This window comes from Barbus barbus (genome assembly GCF_936440315.1).
Source record: "Barbus barbus genome assembly, chromosome: 30".
NCBI classification, from domain to species: Eukaryota; Metazoa; Chordata; class Actinopteri; order Cypriniformes; family Cyprinidae; genus Barbus; species Barbus barbus.
In genome coordinates, this window is record NC_136758.1 from 2,951,039 (window position 1) to 2,972,366 (window position 21,328).

The 21,328-nt window shown below is 35.9% G+C and overlaps 1 protein-coding gene across 1 annotated transcript in view; it reads left to right on the forward strand.

The window, feature by feature from the left end:
* The window catches only part of eipr1 (EARP complex and GARP complex interacting protein 1), a 60,552-nt gene that overhangs the window by 31,172 nt on the left and 8,052 nt on the right, over positions 1-21,328 (forward strand). Inside the window, exons 5-7 of the mRNA XM_079385486.1 lie at positions 4,878-4,977; positions 11,678-11,814; positions 19,299-19,466. Of these exons, the coding sequence (XP_079241612.1) occupies positions 4,878-4,977; positions 11,678-11,814; positions 19,299-19,466 (405 nt within the window). The remainder of the gene's footprint in view (positions 1-4,877; positions 4,978-11,677; positions 11,815-19,298; positions 19,467-21,328) is intronic.

Here is a 21,328-nt window from a genome sequence, read left to right on the forward strand (position 1 = left end):
GGACATTTCTTAGCCAAGGCATCATGTGCATGAACAACATTGCAGCTTGGAGCATGTGTGTCTTCACCTGAAGAGGATAAAAATGCTGTAAGAATGTTATTTTTTGTTGTTGAGAGATAAAAAGCAGTTATAGATGTTCACTGACAGTGAAGACTCATCAGATATTGTGTCTTTTTTTATCACTTTACAAACTATTTGTGACTTCTACCATTTGTTTTCATGTATGTGTCTTCTCTTGGCATTGTACAGTGTGTTTGAGTACTGGAGTAGAGATTGCAAGTCAACAATATTTGCAGTACACAAAGTTTCAAGTGTAAATTTTATTGGCACACTAGCATAAAGCAGACATGAAACATACAAAAATAGATAAACAGATAATAGTTTTTGGTTTCAGCAGATCAGGTGGAGGTTGGCAGCCCATTTATACACGGAGGAACAAAGAAGGCACCACAATGACCGTAAATAGTGTGAGGGAACATACACTTGTAGGGGTGTAATTAGGTGGGGCGATGTAATTCCTGTGTCAGTCCTGATTCCTGATGGTCAAAGTTGGTACAACTGTAGGTAACCAGTGGAGTGAGACCAAGAGGGCTGTGTGGGGATTTGACTGACTGGTGAGGAGAGGGGTGAAGTCAGCCTAGTTTACAGCCAATTGACAATTTCAGTGTCTACATTCTTCAGTAAGTCAGCCTACAAAAGTCTTACAAAAATCACATACCAGACGAGGACAACTCACAAGTATTGCACATTAGACACTTCAGACTGTACCTGAGTGCTCAAACTAAGGCAGTGCTTATAGATGTTTTTGCACAATAAACTGGATAAGAGAAAGTATTTCAATATTTAAAAACATTATGTAAGGTTGAGTATGAGTTTTAATTGCGGTATTGTCTCGAGATTAATTTAGATGTTATTAATGAGTTGGATGCCGCAGAGGTAGGAATTATGTTACCACACCATCTCCATGATTCTCTTTGCCTTGGCAATACATTTATGCTGGTCAAGTCTGTTCCCCCAATTTAAAACTGGGGTGCAACCACCAACAGTCTAGGTCTTCTTGACTTACAGTAACTGACAGTCATTTAAAAAGTCAGTACCAGAAAGCAGGTAGATCCTACTGAAGCTGATTGGATGGGCAAGGATGTGAACCAACAAAGTCTGGGTCACTGGTTTTAATAATTCAGCAGCAGCCTGATGGCCACAACAGCAGTTCAGGCCACCTGTCACAAACTGAAAGGCTGGTTGAGAGCAGTCGACTAGTCACAGCTGCCTGGAAAGTACAAGGCCTGCATTGCATCCAAGGGTATTTTGGCCGGTGTTTGTGTTGAGGTACGCAGGTCTTCACAGGTTACTCTTGAAGTCTCTGGCAAGAAAGGTGATGATGTACAAGGACATCAGATACCCAAAGGTGGCCCAGGATGGGGAGGGTATGCTGTAGTTTTGTGGTCCAGGAACCACAAAAGAGGCTTTTATCTAGAGCAACTTACATTGCATTGAAGGTATGGGTCCTTGCATCGGCTCATTTCACCGGTAGGTTTCAGTAGCCTTGGCTAAAGAATTTAAAGGATTAATTCACCGTTGGCAAGATTAGGTGTCAAAAAGTTGGCTGTCTATGCAATAGAAAGGTGATTTTTAGGTGCTACGTGACTAGAGAAAACAGATGACAAATAAACTGGTACTGGCAACACAGAGAAAGAGTAGGCCTATACATTATTCATTTACATATAATACCCTTTAAAGTTATTTCAGGCTAATTTGATACCAGGCATTAATCTGGTCTTTGAGGCAACCAAGACCTTCCTCCTTTTCGAGATTTCTTTGCTCTAGATGGAGCATTTAGAAGAAGCCAGTGAAAGAAAAATTCAAAAATTTGACCAGTGCTTTCTTCAAGGCCCTCGGCACATTGGCCATGACAGGAGCAATGAGAAGGAAAAGTAAAGGCAATATCAATCCAAAAATCCCTCAAGATGGCTTTGGACAAAGACAGGAAAGCATGCTGAATGACATGATCAGCTGTACCTTACCTGGGTGAGGGTGTACAGTGTTGATCAGGGCGGCATGGTTAGGTTATGTAGTGTGATGACAGAGTGAAAGTAATTGTTCTGGCAGGCTTTTGGCAGCATTGCCGGAGAAGGTCATGAATGTAGTTCCAACACTTACTGGAAGCCAGTGTAGAGCGCCAAATGTAATTGATGATCCAATTGTTGGGTATAAGTCAATTGGCAGTATTTAATATGTGCTTAGTGCAGGTGTTGGTGAATTGACACGGTGTGAGTTGCAGTAATCTAGTCATGAAATAGAAGACACAGGGCAAGGAGCAAAACAGAGTACTGTTTGTAGACCGACTTGATTTTCCTTGCAATGTAAACCATAAGGCAGCAGAACTGTGCTGCATTGTGGTCCACAAAGTTGATCATATTTAGGTTAATTTTATGTGCAGTCAAGCGTAATGCATTTTTATTTTCTATATGGATTCAGGCGATTGTCTGTGTGATTGGGGATCTGATAATGTGTTTAGTCTTCTGATATCATCTGTTTAAGATGAATGACACTTCTGACTTCTCACAGATCAGCTACAGATGCAATTCACACATTCCTGTTTCCAAATGTAAGTTGTTGTTGCACATGTTGGTCAAATAGACAAGATTCTGACCATGTGAGACTAATGTTAACATGTATCGTAGGGAATTTTTATGCCTTGCACAAAATTTCTGTTCTGTCTCTCTAGTGAGTATGTGCCTGTTTTGAAAACATTCCAATTTAGGCTTCCCTGAAGAGAATAGACAGGATATCAATGAAAAATGTACCAAAAAGACTTGTTGTCACCTATGTTTTTTTGTTTTTTTTTTGCGCCTAACAGAAAATAATTTCTTCATTTTGAAAGCTAGCGGACGCCTCTTAATCAATGCCCATTGAGCACTTTGTGGCCAATGGAGCATTTGTGAGAATTTGTGCCTGGGACGTGCTGAGCGTGAGACAGGCTAATGGCTGTGTGATGGGTTATCAGAGCCACCGCTGCTAGATCAATTGGAAGAAGAAACGAAAGCAGACTGTGTTATATAGGTCAGTCAATACTTTCCGTAATGATGGAGTAATCTCTGTGATGTTCAGGGGCCAGTCGATGCTCACACTCTTTTATATTGTGGATATTTGCTATACATGGCTTCCCTCCTGACATCTCTCCTCCTACCTTGCCTTCTTCCCTCAGATCAAACTTGAGCCATTTACCAAAGCAGCAAATATACATTTCGGTCACACTTTATTTTAGTACATTTAATACAATGTACTTATTGTGTCCATATTGTATTGCAAAACACTTCTGATGCTATTGAGCTGGGATATGGTTAAAGTTATAGACAGGTTTGGTGGTATGGGTAGGTTTAAGGGTGGGTTAAGGTCTAAGGCATGGGTCAACAGTGTAATTATAAATGTAATTACAGAAATGAATTACAGATGTAACTACATATAGGTATTTTTTAAAAATATAAGTACAATGTAAAAACATGTTTGTACACAATAAGTGCATTGTATCAAATGATTAATTTAAATGTAAGTACATAGTAGTTAAGGCCACCTAATATAAAGTGGGACCTACATTTCTTCCTGGTTAGTTTTATATACTGCAGATTAACTAAAAATAGTGGCATTATGTTAATTGTGCAGTGACTAAATATTTAGTTAAAGCATGTTGTTTATTCTTCATGAATTGTATTTAGCCTAAATTTATGTGTTCAGGTTTGATGAAGTCACACTAAATTGCTCTAAAGCAGATTGCACTTTTCAATATTTTTAATAGATTTAGATGTTTTTTGTTTTTGATGGTAGATTATATCTTGCTAGCTACTTTTACACAACTTATGCTTGATCATGTGTAGCTTGACAAACTACAGTTTGAAGCGGCTTCCCCAGTATGTATTTATTTAGGGTCCATAGACGTTTTTTAATCAACATCAATATTTTAATGATATTACTAAATAAAATATTTGATAATACTTTTAGGAATTTGTCACAGTAATTTCTACAGTACGAATATTCCATTTAGTCTCTCAGTTAATATGCGATCATAAAAAGCTGCATGCATATTAATTATAAGAGTAAATCAGTAATGATTATGCTCTTATTAATATTGACTGTTCATCTACAAAATACTGTATATACAGTATATATAGGTCACAAAAATATGAATAGTTTTAATTTTGAAGTAAAAACAAATGTCTGATGGAGGTATTATTTAATAATGGATTAGAATTAGATTCATTTAAAATATCTTTATTATTCATCATTACCATAGGGAGTAATTGAGTCGAGTCATTTAATCGTATTTGATGGTCTGTATTGACATCCGTTCAATTAAAATAAAACCTGCATCTTATTCATTAAATTATTATACTGTAATTAATTAATGAATCTAAACTAGATTGTCAAACTGCATACATTTACACTGAATATGTGATTTAGTATTTTACGCTAATGATATGTTATTTAAAAAATAAATCATTAATGACGTTATCAGCAAAAGGAAATTCATAAATTTTGTGCAAGAGCATCAAAATTGTTGACTAAAAGCCCTTTAGCTGTTTTTTTTTTTAAACAAATTTGATAGATTTTCCTTGATTGGGTCAAATTTGGATGATTATTGCACTGCATTCAGACGACATGCGCTCATAAAGAAAAGTTTTCTATATCTAATGATGATAGATGTGTGGACTGCAGTGTGGTTAATTTCTGTACACCTCACAACTATATCAACATTCTTCATACATATGCAAAGAGCATCATTGAAACATTGTATGAAAGACTAACGTTGCACTGGATAAATGCACATGACTGTATTTGTGGCCATCCATTGTCAGTGTCCTCTCTCATGTCTCCTGCAGTGTATTGTGGGAGCCCATGGGTGATGGGAAGCGTGTGATATCTCTGGCTGAAAACCACGTGCTGCTCTGGGACCTTCAGGAGAGCTCCACCAAGGCCACGGTGAGGTTCATTATTTTCATAATTGCCATGTTTCACTGCTTTTCTCTCAGTACTGGAGCCACCAGCACGGCATATCAACGATACAAGGCACCACGTTCAGTGCCATTCACTTACAGTTCCCATTAGATATTACTGAGACAATTCAATGAGAATAGATGTAGTATAGACTTGCTAGTGAATAGAGTATGAGTTTGTGTTAAGGAAGAAAAAATAAATAGTTCCCATATATACTTTCAAATCTCTATGAACTTCTTTCTTTAATGGAGCACATAAAAGGTACTTTGATGAATGTTCATGCTTTTCTTTTCATAAAATTAAAGCATTGGAAAGGACTAAAAAAGCAATGTGGCGCTTCACAGTTGAGTATGAAACACATGAGATGCAATTTCATTTGGTGTTGTTGATGTCAAATTTGGTGACGTATTCATTCACCCAAACTTGAATGTGAAATAAGCAAGCGCAAAAATTATTTAAGATGTTAATGATGTGAAAAATACACAAAACATTAAGCATGTTGGATGGTTTGGTCAAAGCCTAAAGCAAAACCTTTTCTGAAGCATAAACGTGTTTTACTGAATTGTCCAATGCCTGGGTCCCAATAAAAATCTGTTTTATTTTACTTTTCCAAATTCCATGTTTTCTGTTTTCATTTTTCTGGATTCAAGATTTTAATTCAGTTTTAAGTAAGTCATAAAACTATAACAACTTTATTAACATTTTAACAATAATATAATATATAATGGTTTTGATGGTTTGAATCAGTTTTAATTGGTTATTTAAATTTACTTTAGTGTTTAATTTATTCAGAAATTTTGTATTTCTGGCTGTAATTCTTCTGTATTCTGTGTTTTTATAATTTAATACAAATATATTACCAACAACGGTGGTAATCATATCAATGCATAAAACATTGATTTTAATTTACTTATTATTAACTTATTTAATTTGTGAAATACTGAATTCATTCAGCTAAAACTTCAAATGTATTTTGGTGACATTACAATTGCAATTCAGTTACACTGTAAGAGTGTTGAAGGTACATTAAAATTATACTAATAATACACTGAGATCATACTATCCCTTACTTTTAGTGACTTTAAAATGCATTGCAATGGCATTCCAAGTAAACTTGACGTGTGCTAATGGCACAATTATTGTGTGCTTCTAATGCAATACATTTACCTTTATAAATAATGCCACAGCTTAAGAAATAGCCTTTTACTAACAGCCCCGGCATACCAGTCAACTCAATTATCCAGAGAACATCAGTGGAACATTGGACATTTGAACACTGGCTGAAGGAAACACTACGGAATGGATTCGAACCCGGGTCGCTGCCACACACGTGCACAAAGCAGACATGTGCTGTGATTAACTGTGGTTACTTTGTAGTCTTTCTACACTGTTACAAATACTACTATAAGTAAACAGTTTTTTTTTTTCATGTGACAGCACAAATAATATGAACTTAAAGACTGGGAATCGCCAAAAAGTCTTAGTATAGGTGCAATAAGCAGTGCGTGAAAGTGTGTTAAACTTAAGCTGTTGAAGTCAGCGGACACAACATTAAATATCATCTGCAGAATGTTTTGCTTCCCTTTTAACTGACATGATCTGTCATTAACGCTGCAGGAAACAATTGGATAAACCGGCATAACAGTTTATTCTTGTACATGCACTAAAACGCAGACAGTTCCGTTAGTTAGTGGAAGAATGTGAACGTACAAAACTGCTTATGTTTCAGTCCATGCGGAAGGAATAAACCCATCCGTAACATCTCTACCCATTGTCTCTGCATGCTTTGACTCTCAATGCAATGCACAAACGTTAATGTAAAATACAATGAAATTTGTATGTGACGTATCAATTGAAATAATTTTAATACATTTTGTTACTTTTCATGTAGTTAACGTCTCTGAATTGATTTGACATTTTAACATTTTGTGTAGTTTCGAGGGCTGGTCAGGATCATTTTAATAATTCGTATAATAATTCACAATATGTTGACAGCCCAAAGAGTTGCAGTACACATTTCCAAGTGCAACGCTGTCGTTGTCCGTTCGGGACATTAAAGGACATTTAATGGAAACTGTGTGCACAGGTGCATAGGAGTGTATTGGGGATATAGCCTACTAAAGTAAAAAACCTTCTGATCAAGCTCGTGAATTTCTTTCACTATTTCAAATCCATGACTATGTTGTTTACATATCTTTACTTTTGTTACTTTTGTCTTTTGTCACATATAGTTATTATATGTGATTATATGTATTATATGAGATTCATACACCATCTGAAAGCTGAGTAAATAATCTTTCCATTGATGTATGGTTTGTTACAATATTTGGCTGAGATACAACTATTTGAAAATCTGGAATCTAAGGGTGCAAAAAAAATCTAAATATTGAGAAAATCACCTTTAAAGTTGTTCAAATGAAGTTATTAGAAATGCATATTACTAATCAAAATTAAGTTTATATATTTGCAGTAGGATATTTACAAAATATGTTCATGGAACATGATCTTTACTTAATATCCTAATGATTTTTGGCATAAAAGAGAAATCGATAATTTTGACCCATACAATGTATTTTTAGCTATTGCAAATACCTGTGTAACTTAAGACTGTTTTTTTTTTTTTTTTGGTCCTGGGTCACATGTAAAGCTGCTTTGCAACCATACAAAATTCTGAAAAGCACTGTTTGACGTGTGGTTAAATTATTGAAAAGGTAAAGTACTATACAAATTACTGCATCATTATGAATTATTATAATATATTTTTTTGCAACTCAAAACATTTCTTTATCTATACTATTTTTATACTCAACAAGTAGAGCTCAAATACAGTGTGTTGTATTGTACATTTAATAATAACAGGTCAACAGAGGATTCAACTAAAATAAATTACTGAAGAATTGCTTCAGTATTTAACAAATTTAGTAGTTTTATTTGCAAATCCCCCATTGTTACATTTGCGCTGTAGGCAAACGCCCTTACAGTACCTGTTATCAGAAACATACTGGATGGTTCAATTCATACCTCACATTTTCTTTGGTTTGCCCGAAAAGAAAGTTTCATCTTAAAAAAAAATATATATTTATAAATAATAAATATATTTTAAATGCAATTAAGTATATTTATTTTTCACTAGGGTACATTTGATTTATCCTTCAAATTCTGCGACATTCCACTGGATTCCCTGATTCCGTCCTCATTTTCTGCATCCTAAATGCCTAATATTCATAGTGAGGAGAAACGCCCCCGGTTCACTGACAGTGCTATTAGTAAGAAACAGCTTTGCGCATAATGTTCAGTAATAATCAGCTGCAGTCGTTACTAATTAATGCCTCCCAGACCAGCACTCACTGCCGTGTCACAGGCCTTCGTGAACATAACCTTGACTCGACATTTGACAAAGCGTCACTTGCGAAAACACTCTCGCTCTCAATGGAGGCTGGAGAAGAGGCCTGGGATTGACATCACACTGAGCCGCTCCATGAGGTCCCGCTATTGTCAGCTGTGCATGCAAAGCGAGGGGAGGTTATGGAGTGGCAAGGCCTGCTGAGTGCAGCGCCCATTAAAAACACCAGATCCAGGGAAACGAGGGGGAGGCAGAAAGAGACAGAGAGGATGTTCGGAAAGCTCTCGGCACAGCTAGATTCCAGCGGTGTTGTGAAGAATGCTAATCTGCCTCATGCAAATCTTCCCTCATGCCGCCCCCATCCTCACAGCACACACACACACACACACACACACTCGTCAGCCTCCCCATCCGCTCATCCCTCTGTTCTTCAGAACAGCTCAGGTTGATGTGTTTATCACCACGCTGCGTCTGCCCGTGTTTTATTCGGATATCGCTGAATCCCACAAACAGAAAAGGAGACGAGAAGCAGCCACCAGGCTCACGTCTGCATGTATCTGGGGCGTTTTCTCCAAAGAAACAAGCGTCCTCAAACAAACTGGCTGAAAAAATAATCAACAGCACACTCTTAAATATAAAGGTTCTTTATTAGCATTGATGGTTTCATGAAGAAGCTTTAATCATGAAACCTTTCTATTGCACAGAAGGTTCTTTATAGAAAAAAAGGTTCTTCAGATTATTAAAATATTTAGTTTTTTATTCTTAAAAAAACATTTTAAGAACTTTTCACTTGTTTTTCTATGGCATTCGCTGCGAAAACCCCTTATTGGAATCTTTACTTGGAAGAAAAAAATGCAATTTTTAAGTAAATAAATAAAGCAAAATATGAGATCAAATAGTGCTTCTGAATAGGGTGACCATTTGTTTATTGCTATGTTGCAGGACGGTAGATGGGATTTTGCAGGACACGTGTGAGAGATACATTTATTACTACTAGACTATGTAAATATTGATGATGATTGGATAATAACACGATTGAAATGGTCAGTAAGCTTTGTTAATTGTGACTGGCACTGTTGTGTCCAGATTGGACTGATAGAATACAATGTAATTTTCTCTATGGGATGCTACTGTAATGAACTAGGCTAGTAGGTAAAAATCACATTCTATAGAGCTTAGAGAAACAAGCGCACGGCAATAATTAGAATTTTGTCTTTGAACAATTTTTTCTGTTGCTCTATAGCATCACTGTTGAAGAGTAATACGCTGTTGAAGTGGATTTACTTATTGTAGAGTTAACCAAAGGTATCATGTGCATTGTAATGTTCGAAGCGGATGTCATAACAAATGTCAGTAGAAGATTTTCAAATGAGTAGTTCATTCATGAATTCATATGACCTTACCTTCACGCTGTGGAAATAACGAATGGAAGGCAACGAGCGCAGCGCTGAAAATGGGCGGAGCTACATAAGGTCTATACTCAAATTTCTTAAGTAGCAACTAGTTTTATGTTTCTTTATTACACTATACAAACATTAAACGCATTTTCCTGCTCTACTTAAAACATGGCGGCTGCAAAAAAAAATGCCAGCTACGTTTTTTAATGTTTTATCTCTTATCGTGGTATTATAATTTCAGGGAAGAAAATAAATAATGCAAACATAATTGAAATGTGGGACACTGCTCTCGTCTTGCAGGACTTGGGAGAAATCTCTAAATTTCGAGAATATCCCAAAAAATTAGGGACAGATGCTAAACCCAGACTGATGCTGTTGTGCTGACTAACTCTTTACATCACTTAACATTTGCACACTTAAGCTCTTAAAGCTTCTGTCTGTTGTCAACATGGACAGCATCCTAAGTGACTGATTCGGGACGCTCTACATAGGCAGCAGTCCTCATGTGAAGCACACTAGAGACTCCCATTAGAGTTTAATTACTGCAAAAAAAGACACCTAAACATTCTTAAATCAAGATATTAAGATATTAGACCTTATGATATTAAGCCTTTTAGTTAAAAATGTATCAGAATTAAATGAGTTTATGCTAAACAAAAAATATCTGCCATGTGGGGGAAGAAAAATATACTTAATTCAAAGGGAAAACAAGTTGTATTGTTTTTTCTCTCTGTTGGTAGATATATTTTCTTGTTTTAACCATAAATTCGTTTAATTTTGATGTATTTTTCTTAAGTCATTTTGCTTCTTAAGTAAATGAATCATGATTTAAGAATGTTTAGATATTTGTACTAAAAAACAAGACAAAAATACTATGCTCGATAATAAGCTAAAATATATCACACAAATCATTTGCTGAATATTCCAGTTTAATATGACTGAATTGTAGTTATATGTGCTTTAGCAAGTATATTTATATTTGAGATTTCTTTCTGTGAACGTTTTAGTGAGCTTGTTGGTATGCATTATGTGTTTCTTCTCCTCAGCAAAGGACAGATGTGATGCTGCCTTACCATTTAAGTGAAATAAATCCTTTTAAAAAGGAGCATAATACAAATAATGATGCTCCCTACTGTTTTGAGTGTGTTTATCATGCATTCAAATGTCTGATAGGCAGATTATCAAAAGGTGGATCAATGTGTTATTGTTCAGTCTCTCCGACTGGTGTTTGTGCTGGAATATTGAATCGGTTTTCTCTGCGGTCAGTGAGCTACAGCAGAGCAACAAACTCTGAAAAAATCAGCAGGAGAGGTTCAGAGAACGGGAAAATCTGCTTCTCAACAGCTTTCACAACCACAACTGAGTACAAATAACAAAGCGTTCACTCAGTGCTCTGTGATTATTTATTAAAGAAAATACCAGTTTTTTATTTATTTAGCACTAGGTGTCTAGTATTTTCTAGTGACTTCTCAGATACTTGCTGAATTGGTCTGAATACTTAGGACCATGGGATATTTCAGTTTTTATTTTTTAATAAATCTGCAAAAATGTCAACAATTCTGTGTTTTTCTGTCAATATGAGGTGCTGTGTGTACATTAATGAGGAAAAAAAGGAACTTAAAATGATTTTAGCAAATGGCTGCAATATAACAAAGAGTGAAAAATTTAAGGGGGTCTGAATACTTTCTGTACCCACTGTAGAAAGCTAACGAAGACTTTCCAGGCTGAGAGCACCTTTGCATAAACGGTGCACTGCTCTTTAATAAAGGCATTGTTTCTTGTCGACTTGTGCCGTTAAGAGTATTTGGTCTATTTGGCACTGCTGTGTTTACGAACACAGTGTATTCTGTGTCCGTCAGGGACTGTGAGTATAGGCTTGTCTCAGATTGCTGGTGAATATGCAGCCATTGATTGAGATGCATGTTGATCGATTCTCCTCCCACAGATCTCGAGCAGCACCACTCTGGAGGGCAAAGGGCAGCTGAAGTTCACAGCAGGCAAGTGGAGCCCACATCACAACAGCACACAGCTGGCCACGGCCAATGATACGGCCATCCGAGGCTGGGACCTGCGGAGCATGAGGTGAGGAGCGTCATTCGGATACAGTGTGCATGGCTACTGTACCATGGTACTGTGATACATTATTACCATATTTATAAACCTCATATGCCATTTGCACTACAGTTCAAAAATTTGGGGTCAGTAAGATTTTTTTATTTTAAGAATTTAATACTTTTATTTAGCAAAAATGCATTAAATTGAAATTAAAGACATTTATAATGCTATAAACGATTTCTATGCCAAAAAAATGCTGTTGCTTTCTTTGAACTTTCTATTAATTGAAAATCCTGAAAAATTAAATGTGTCATGGTTTCCACAAAAATATGAATCAGCACAACTGTTTTCAACATTAATGCCAACATATCAGCCTTTTAGCATGATTTCTGAAGGATCATGTGACACTGAAGACTGAAGTAATAATTCTGAAAATTCAGCGCAATAAATTACATTTTAACATATATTCTCATAGGCCACGTACATACTACAAGTTTCAGGAGTGACAAGCGCATTTAAATTTGTTATCGTTCAAATTTGTTATCATAAATTATCGTTCCATGTGTGTACAGCACTCACTCCCGCATTTGTAACCATAGCAACATTCTGTCGGGAGTGAGTAAAAGTTTAGCTGTTTGTTATGTGCCATTTTTTTTATTAAAGACTCTTTTTGTCCTTCGATTTTATCTAAACTACCGCTGATAGACGTGCAGCTTTGTGTTTATGCTCAGGAGGCTGCTTTAGAGAGCGCTGTCTTGCAGTGTTGCCATGTCCTCATACAGTATTTACAAGCGCTTTTAGGCATGCTGTCTTATCTCATAAAGATAGGCATTTTATGAAGTTAATAAAGTGATCTGTTGTGGATATGAGATTTTAAATTTTTTTTTGGTGTTATAAAGCAAAGCATTTGGGTGTTTGTGTTTTTTGTGCTTGTCCTTGTTTGTTGTTGTTGTTTTTTCATCACGTTACCGCACGGCTCATGAGCGCAGCTAGCCCGTGCTTAGTTAAGACTTCTTTCACCGTTTTCTTGCATCGCACATACAGACGAAGACACCGATGCACGTTGAAATACGTCATTAACAACTAGTTGTTCAGTTCAGTTCCGTACACACGGCGTAGAATATCTGTGAATGCGGTTGTCACCTACCTGTATCTCTCGGGAGTTAATGCGGTTGTCACTCTGGTATTTTAGAGAATTATGTGTGTACAGAACGCGATTAAGGAGTAAAAGGTGAACCGGCAATCGAATTTAGGTGCAGTGTGTACGTGGCCATAGACAAAAATAACTTGTTCATTGTAATAATATTTCACAATGTTACTGTTTTTACTGTTTTGATCAAATAAATGCAGCCGTGTTGAGCAGAAGAGACTTCTTTCCAAAGCATGAACAATTAGAATTCTTCCAAACTTTTGAACACTAGTGCACATTAATGTTCACGTGAGCTCTGCTGGAGGAATAATAATCACAGCGCTATTGATCCCTGGATAACAGTCAGACCTGATGAGAGGAGAGGAGAGGAGAGGAGAGGAGAGGAGAGGAGAGGAGAGGAGAGGAGAGGAGAGGAGAGGAGAGGAGAGGAGAGGAGATGAGATGAGGACCAGGAGATGTTGATGATTGAGATACACAGCACAGTTTGTGTCAAGGTACAGAACGCTAGAGAGGTGAATCCTTACTCCTTACTGAAGTTATTATCGCATTATCACATTATTATGGCATAATGGCATGATGTTAAAACAGGAAACCTTTCCCACATACATTTGACACTGTACACCATTTACACATAAACATGCTGATGACTCTACACTGTTATATCCTAAAAAGTTACTCCAAAAAGTACTATTTCAGTTAGTTATTTTTAGCCTTACATGATGAATGTCATAAAAAGAGAAATCTGTCATATTTCCATCCGTAATGCAGTTTATATCAAACTATGTATTAAACCTACAAAGTTGAGATAACTTCAATATGATCATTGTATAACGTTGATGGAGGATCCTCTGGTATAAAGTGCTGTCTGTGATAGATTGAGGTCGTATGATAACTGTTGAGTGAAAATATGCCCTGCAGTTTGATTGCACTGATTTCAGGAGACGTCAGCACATTCATTTACAGCTCAGTGAGGAAGGTGTTAAAGGGAAACTGCTTCATCAAAAGTTTCAGCATAAATGCATTTCTCTCTCTCTCTCTCTCTCTCTCTCTCTCTCTCTCTCTCTCTCTCCCCCCAAGAATAATGCCAAATATGTCCAAAGGTGCATTCATTTACTTTGCTCTTGACAGTGATGAACTTTTTCTGTCATCTGTATCCATTCTAAGTTTTTCAATGGTTATGAGAAACTATATGTATATTTTCTATATGTTATTTTCCATTTTAGGTCGAAACCTGTTCATTTAGGGATTTTTTTATGTTGCTTCAACAACCAGTATTTGGATCCAATAAAAGGAACCATGCAGATGCTACTAATTTCATCACCAGGAAGCTTTAGATTACACATACTAAAATAACTGATTCATAATCAAACAGAAACTGTTTGACTGATTTGAATTACAGCTCGTCAGTCGAACTGTATTCATGTATCATTTCTAATAATAAAGCAACGACTTTTATATGCCAAAATAATGTTATATGCCAATATTTTGTGAATAAAATTAAATAAAAACTTAAAATAAAAGTTATAACATGCAATACACCAATTAAAATGTACATGATTGTATATTATGTATATTATGTATGTATTTTATATTATATAAAATATATTATGTAATAAAGTTATGAATATGCCATTCCAACATAATTAACAGATGCAAATTTGTAAATTATTTTATCATTTTAAAAATAACAATTAAACAGTTAAAATTAAATTAAATATGCAATACAAATTATTTAAAAAAAATAAAAATAAAGGGTATAACATGGAATGCATTTATCAATTTGGTTGTAAATTTTAAATATTTTGATCTGTTTATCTGTCCTGCTGTAATATGAATTGAATATTATACGTTTTATCATTATATTTTAATTTTAAAAAGTTATTACATGGATTAAATGAAACATGCAGTGCAACAATTTTTTAATACAAATTCAAATAAAAGCTGTAACATGCAGTGCAACAAAGTAAAATGTATTTGTTGTAATATGTGCTGCTGTAAAAAAAAAGAAGAAAAAAAAAATATGTTATGAATATATCATGCCATATAATTAATGGATTCTTAAAAAAGTAACTTAAATAAAAGGGTTAAAGTACATTAGAATGTTTGTTTTTTAGTAATTTTTCATATATAATTTAAATTGTATTTATTATTATTACTATTATTCATTTATCCTCTTCAGGCTGCTTGTGTGTGTGTGTGTGTGTGTGTGTGTGTGTGTATGTGTGTGTGTGTGTGTGTGAGAGAGAGAGAGTGAGTGTGTGTGTGTGTGTGTGTGTGTGTGTGTTTATGTGGTTTATGAGGACACAAATGTGTATAATGACATGGGTATGACAGAGGTATTACAATATGAAGGTGGTTTATGAGGACACTGCCTATGTCCCCGTAATTCAAAAGGCTTAAAAAACATACTAAATGGTGTTTTTTTGAAAATCTAAAAATGCACAAAGTCTCCTGTGAGGGCTAAGTTTAGGTGTAGGGTTGGTGTAGGGCAATAGCACACACAGTTTGTTCAGTATAAAAACCATTACACCTATGAAGAGTACTCATAAACCATAAAAACCACTGCTCTACATCCTGCAAGACTAATATCATGACATCTTTACTGCAAAAAAATGCGAGCCACACACGTCAGTGCTTTTACACCGGATGCCTTCGCAGTGTGTCAAACATCCACAGACTGTCTCCTGACCTTTTAACTTTCCTGCTGTCTATCTGATAACCCGTAGCCTTCAGAAAGTGCCATTTCCTGCAGAGCGTTTAAGAGCTGTTTGAAATCCACATGCTTTTAAACTGTCTTCCTTGTAGACGGAGGCAGACGTCAGGCCTCTAGCCCTTCCGTTCAGCCGTCATGTGCCTGGCTGTTGCCATGGAAACAGAGGTCCGGCTCCGTGAGCGCTGGGGAGCTGCAGCACGATCCTCTCAGCCACGTCCATTTATCAGCCGGCCTTGCCTCGCTGCAGTGCGGAACTGCGGCTCAGAATGACTTCTGCGGCCTGTAAAGGGATGCAGATTGGCCCACGCGTGTCCGCAGGCTTACGGATCAACACAATCTAATCTCTGTCCGATTTTGTGTGGCGGGTGCTCACCCAGGCTTTGCCTGATCGGATCCCAATTTCACATTTACAAGCATGAAGGACTCAGGAGCAGCGCCGCTAACCTCATTTCTTGCTCCATTTCCTTGGCTGGGTCGGTGCTGGCTATGGCTTGGGATGCGTCCCCTGCTCCTTAAACGGGAGAGGGAGAAAGTTCACAACCCGTCCGTCTGCTAGAGGTCTCCTTTGTCACATCTGCATGGTTTGAGAAGGCCAACTAGAGGACATGCAACAATATCAGCATAGAGTCTGGTCCGTTTGTCAAGAGCAACCTATAAAACCCTTGTTTAGTGTTTAAGGGATCGTCCAGCTAAAATGAAGATTCTGTCATCATTTACTGAACACAAAAGAAAATATTATGAAAATGTGTAAACAAGCAGCTGGTCCCCATTGACTTCCATAGTTTGAAAAAAAATAAAAATACAATGGAAGTCAATGGGGACTAGACGCCTGTATTCGGTAATGCGATATATCACGATAATGAATATTCACGATATTGTTATCGTGGGCACTTCAAAATACAGAGAATAATTATTTATTATTCAGAATTTTGAACAGCAGAAATGCAGCTGTTACCCCGGAAACCCTGTAAACAAATCTGCTGCTCTACTTTCTGTTTCTGAAACGTATTTAAATTATTTAAACATTCACATTTTTGTACTCACTATGGTGTTTATCACAGAGCCAAATACTTAAATATTTAGACTTTATAGGCCATTTATTTTCAAACTTTTTACATTTTAATCTGGACTACAACATGTCCTAGATATGGTTTGAAAATGTTTTGATTCTTTATTGTTCGGTCGTGGCTTCATTAGTTAACATAAACAATGAAAAATTCTCCTAAACATTTATTAATCTTAAAGGTAATTTCCATATCTAATAACACATTGTTAAAATCAAAAATTGCAACTGTGTTATTTAATAAGCTAACATGAACTAAGAGTTGTATTTTTTAACAAAGATGAATAACTTCTGTAGCAAATGTAGCTATTGCTCATTGGGAATGTAATGCATTAACTAAGGTTAACTAATGAGATCTTATTGTAAAGTGATACCTATTGGTCTTTATCATTCTTTTGCACTTTAATCTGTGTAAAATTTTTAACTTATAATTTTTTTTGTGTATTGCTTTATTGTATTTAAATATTCAGTTATTTTTGTTATAAGAAAAAAGTTATTTAACCTGTTATACTGTATTATGACAACACTATTTGCAACTAAATTTCAATATCGTGATAATACCGTATTAAACGCATTATCATTTAATTGCAACATGAAAATTTGATACCGGCATATCCCTAATGGGGACCAGAAATTGGTTCCTAATTTTTTCAAATATCTTCTTTGTTTTCATTATGTTGGTACATTTTATAAACTCTGTTTTGAAGGATTTCGTACTTCATTAGGTCATACTTTCATGTAAAAAAAACAAAAAACGTGGTCACACTTTTTATTCAGTGGTCTTAGCTACTATGTACTAACAATAAATACCTACAAGACTATGGATTTGCCGCATAACTACACGTTGTTCTGGAAAATTCACACTTTTACTGCTAATATACTGTATTTGCGCTAGGGTTGGGTTTTAAGGGTTTTGCATTACAACTAGGGATGAAGTTAACAGTATAACTACTATACAAATGTTGATAAATGCAAATACTTTAAAGGTAATTATGGTGACACTTTAGATTAGGGAACACATATTCACTATTAAGTACTAACAAACTGCCAGTGTGCTAATACTATGCATGCTAATTAATAATATCAGCTAGTAGCTAACGAAAGGCAATTCATCTGTGATTATGAATGCAATATTGTGTAGCTTGTCAGTGAAATGCAGCTCTGTATATTAAATGCCGCTCCATCTGAAAGCACGTGATGGAGATTTACTGCTAATCACAGAACTTTACTGATGAGATGCGCATGACAATCACATGCCATTTATCATGCAGCCCTACTATTATCTGTAAATGTGATGAAATCATAATATCATCATGAGTATTGTCATTACTGCTTGGCTGAAATTGAAATAGCATACTAGCATATTACTCAACTATTTCTGTCCTATAAAAATATAAAAAATTAAAAGTGGTATATTATGCTATTTTGAATTCAGCTCTTATTTAATAAAAAATTTAACTGTTGACAAAAAATAAAAATAAAACATTTTGACAAAAGGTTTGTTGTCGATCAATAAATGAACCAAATTTAATTAATTAATTGAAATCTTACATAGAATAAATCAAATATTTCCTGATTACTGTAATTTACAATTTATGGAGGGAGAACACTGAGCTAGATGTAGAATAACCGCATCATAAAATTATCATGAAATAAGGACATATATTTTTAAAATCGTTTAAAAAAAGAATGGTCTGATTAATTAATTGGCAAAATAATTGTGAGATTGATCGATTTGCAAACGAGCTGTTAGTTGCATCCCTAGAGAGTGCTGAGAAAGCTGTGGAATAACAACATATTTCACTTATAAAATAAGAAAATATTATAATTTGACCACTTAAGATTTTGATCAAATAAATAAATGTCCGATTATTCGATTGAAAGAATAAATGTCAGATTATTCGATTGCCAAAAGAGTAGTTAGTTGCAGCCCTAGATGGCATATTAATGTCCTCCGCTATTGATTTAATATTTCTCTCAATAAAACGACTCTCAATGTTAACATGGCTCTCCAGCGGCTGAGTTAGACTTGTCTTGAATGGAGACTTAACTGAAGCTCCATACATTCTCACACGCCAAATATTTCACTTCCTGTTTTAATGAGATTTTTAATTAGCATGTTAATTGTCTAATGAGTGTGTGGCAAGATAGCCGGCTAATGGGAGTAGAAAAATCCAGACGTGATGGTGTAGTAATATGTCTGGGCTGTGTTTAGTCCATACAGATGAGCCTGAGGTCCTCTAAAGCGCGCGCACACACACACACACACACACACACACGCATAGCACCTTTACAAGCAAATCCAGCCTGCAGCCTAGGAAGTCATCACTTTGCGAGAGGACGCCAGCAGCCTGTGCTTTATGGCTTGTCACACTTTTATACGCCGCTTGATGGAGGTTTGACCTTCAGACCCAGACGCTCGGGCTGCTTTTGATTCATGAGAAACGCTCTATACTTATCTCTCGCTTTCCCGCTCTGTCTGTTCTTCTCATTCTCTTCTGTGCTTCTCTCTCCATCACGTTGTGCATTCTCTCTCCCTTCTCGTTGGTGTTGGTCTGAGTGTGTGATGTTTTTGTTGTTCCCAGTCAGATCTACTGCATTGAAAACGCTCATGGGCAGCTGGTGCGGGACTTGGACTTCAACCCCAACAAGCAGTATTACCTGGCCAGCTGCGGCGATGACTGTAAAGTCAAGTTCTGGGACGTGCGTCACATCAACGAGCCTGTCAAGTGTCTGGAGGAGCACTCTCACTGGTCAGACACAGACACACTCCAACACTGCACAAGAAATCTGAAAATGTACACTTACACTACCAGTCACTACCAATATATATTTATATAGAAATATTTTATTTTATATTATTTTAAATAATATTTCACAATATTACTGTTTTTACTGTATTTTTAATCAAATAAATGCAGCCTTGGAAAGCAGAAGATCTTCATTCAGAAACATTAAAGGGGTCACATGATGCTATTTTAAAGATCATTATTTTGTGTATTTGGTGTAACAGAATATGTTCACATGCTTTAATGTTCAAAAAACATTTTTTTTAAGTACTGTACATTATTGTAGTTCCTCTATGCCCCGCCTCTCTCAAACGCTTCGTTTTCCACAAAGCCCCTCCTTCCAACAAGCAGTCTGCTCTGATTGGCCAACTGACCCAGTGCATTGTGATTGGCCGAACACCACAAGCACGCGTCGGAAATATACCGCCCCTTACCATAATCGCAAGCTTCAGCTTTCAAAGTATATATAAAAAAGTTAATAATGTCCTTAGTTTTACATCAGTTCAAGCTGGAGAGTTGCGTGACTGACACAGTGATGAAGCTCGTATGTGTTTGCACACAAGCCACGATTAAGAATGCTGACTCCACTGTGATGTGACCCTGTCTCTCTCTCTCTCTCTCTCACACACACGACGCGCAAAGCTCCGAAAATAGCAAAAGAAACCTCTTTCGGTGTTCGGCCGAATAAGCAAAAATAAATTGTACCGACCATTGACGTGACGTGATCAAATAGAGGCGTGCACTAATGCAGCAATCACGTCTGCAGAGTGAAAGTATTTAAAACTGTCAGAGAAAATCATTACAACACGAAGCACCGACAGCGAGAGACTGCTTAGTGCTGCATCTCATGTCTCTGATGAGAAGAGGAAGAGGAAGAGGTGGTTGTTGCTGGTTACTGTGATGATTGAAATCACGAAATGGCCTTAAACGATTAGTAAATAAACTGCAGAATGTTATGTTTTCTAATAACGCACAAATTGCATGTATTCAAACAGCGCTGCACGAGCTTGCGGCGCCAGATTTCAAAGTAAAATTTGCACTAAAACACTGTTCAGTAACATTTTTATATTTTATTTAAAGCCATGTGACAATGTGATACCTGCGACTAACATCTTCCCAAATTCATAATGAGAATCATTTAAATATCTGCATGCTGTTGTCAACAAAAAGAAGCACTAAGATCTTCCTGTGTTGTATGTTTCTTGTAGCACTCCAACTAACCATCATTTCAGAAATGAGGGGGACAGAAATGTAATATATATATATATATATATATATATATATATATATATATATATATATATATATATATATATATACGTATATATATGTATATGTTGTTTTAATAAGTCTCTTCTGCTCACCAAGCCTGCATTTATTTAATCCAAAATACAGTTTTACTATGTACAACTGCTTTCTATTTGAATATATTGGAAAACATAATTTATTTCTGTGATCAAAGCTGAATTTTCATCATCATTACTCCAGGCTTCGGAGTCACATGATCTTCAGAAATCATTATAATATACTGATTTACTGCTCAACAAACCTTTTTTATTATTATTTAAAACAGTCGAGTAATTTTTCTCAGGATTCTTTGATGAATAGAAAGATCAGCATTTATCTGAAATAAACAGCTTTTGTAACATTATACACTATATACCATTCAAAAGTGTGGAGTCAGTATGATTATTATTTTATTTTGGAAAAGAAATGATAGAAATTAATAGTTTTATTTAGCAAGGATGGTTTAAATTGATCAAAAGTGATGATAAAGACATTTATAATGTTACAAAAGATTTCTATTTCAGATAAATGCTGTTCTT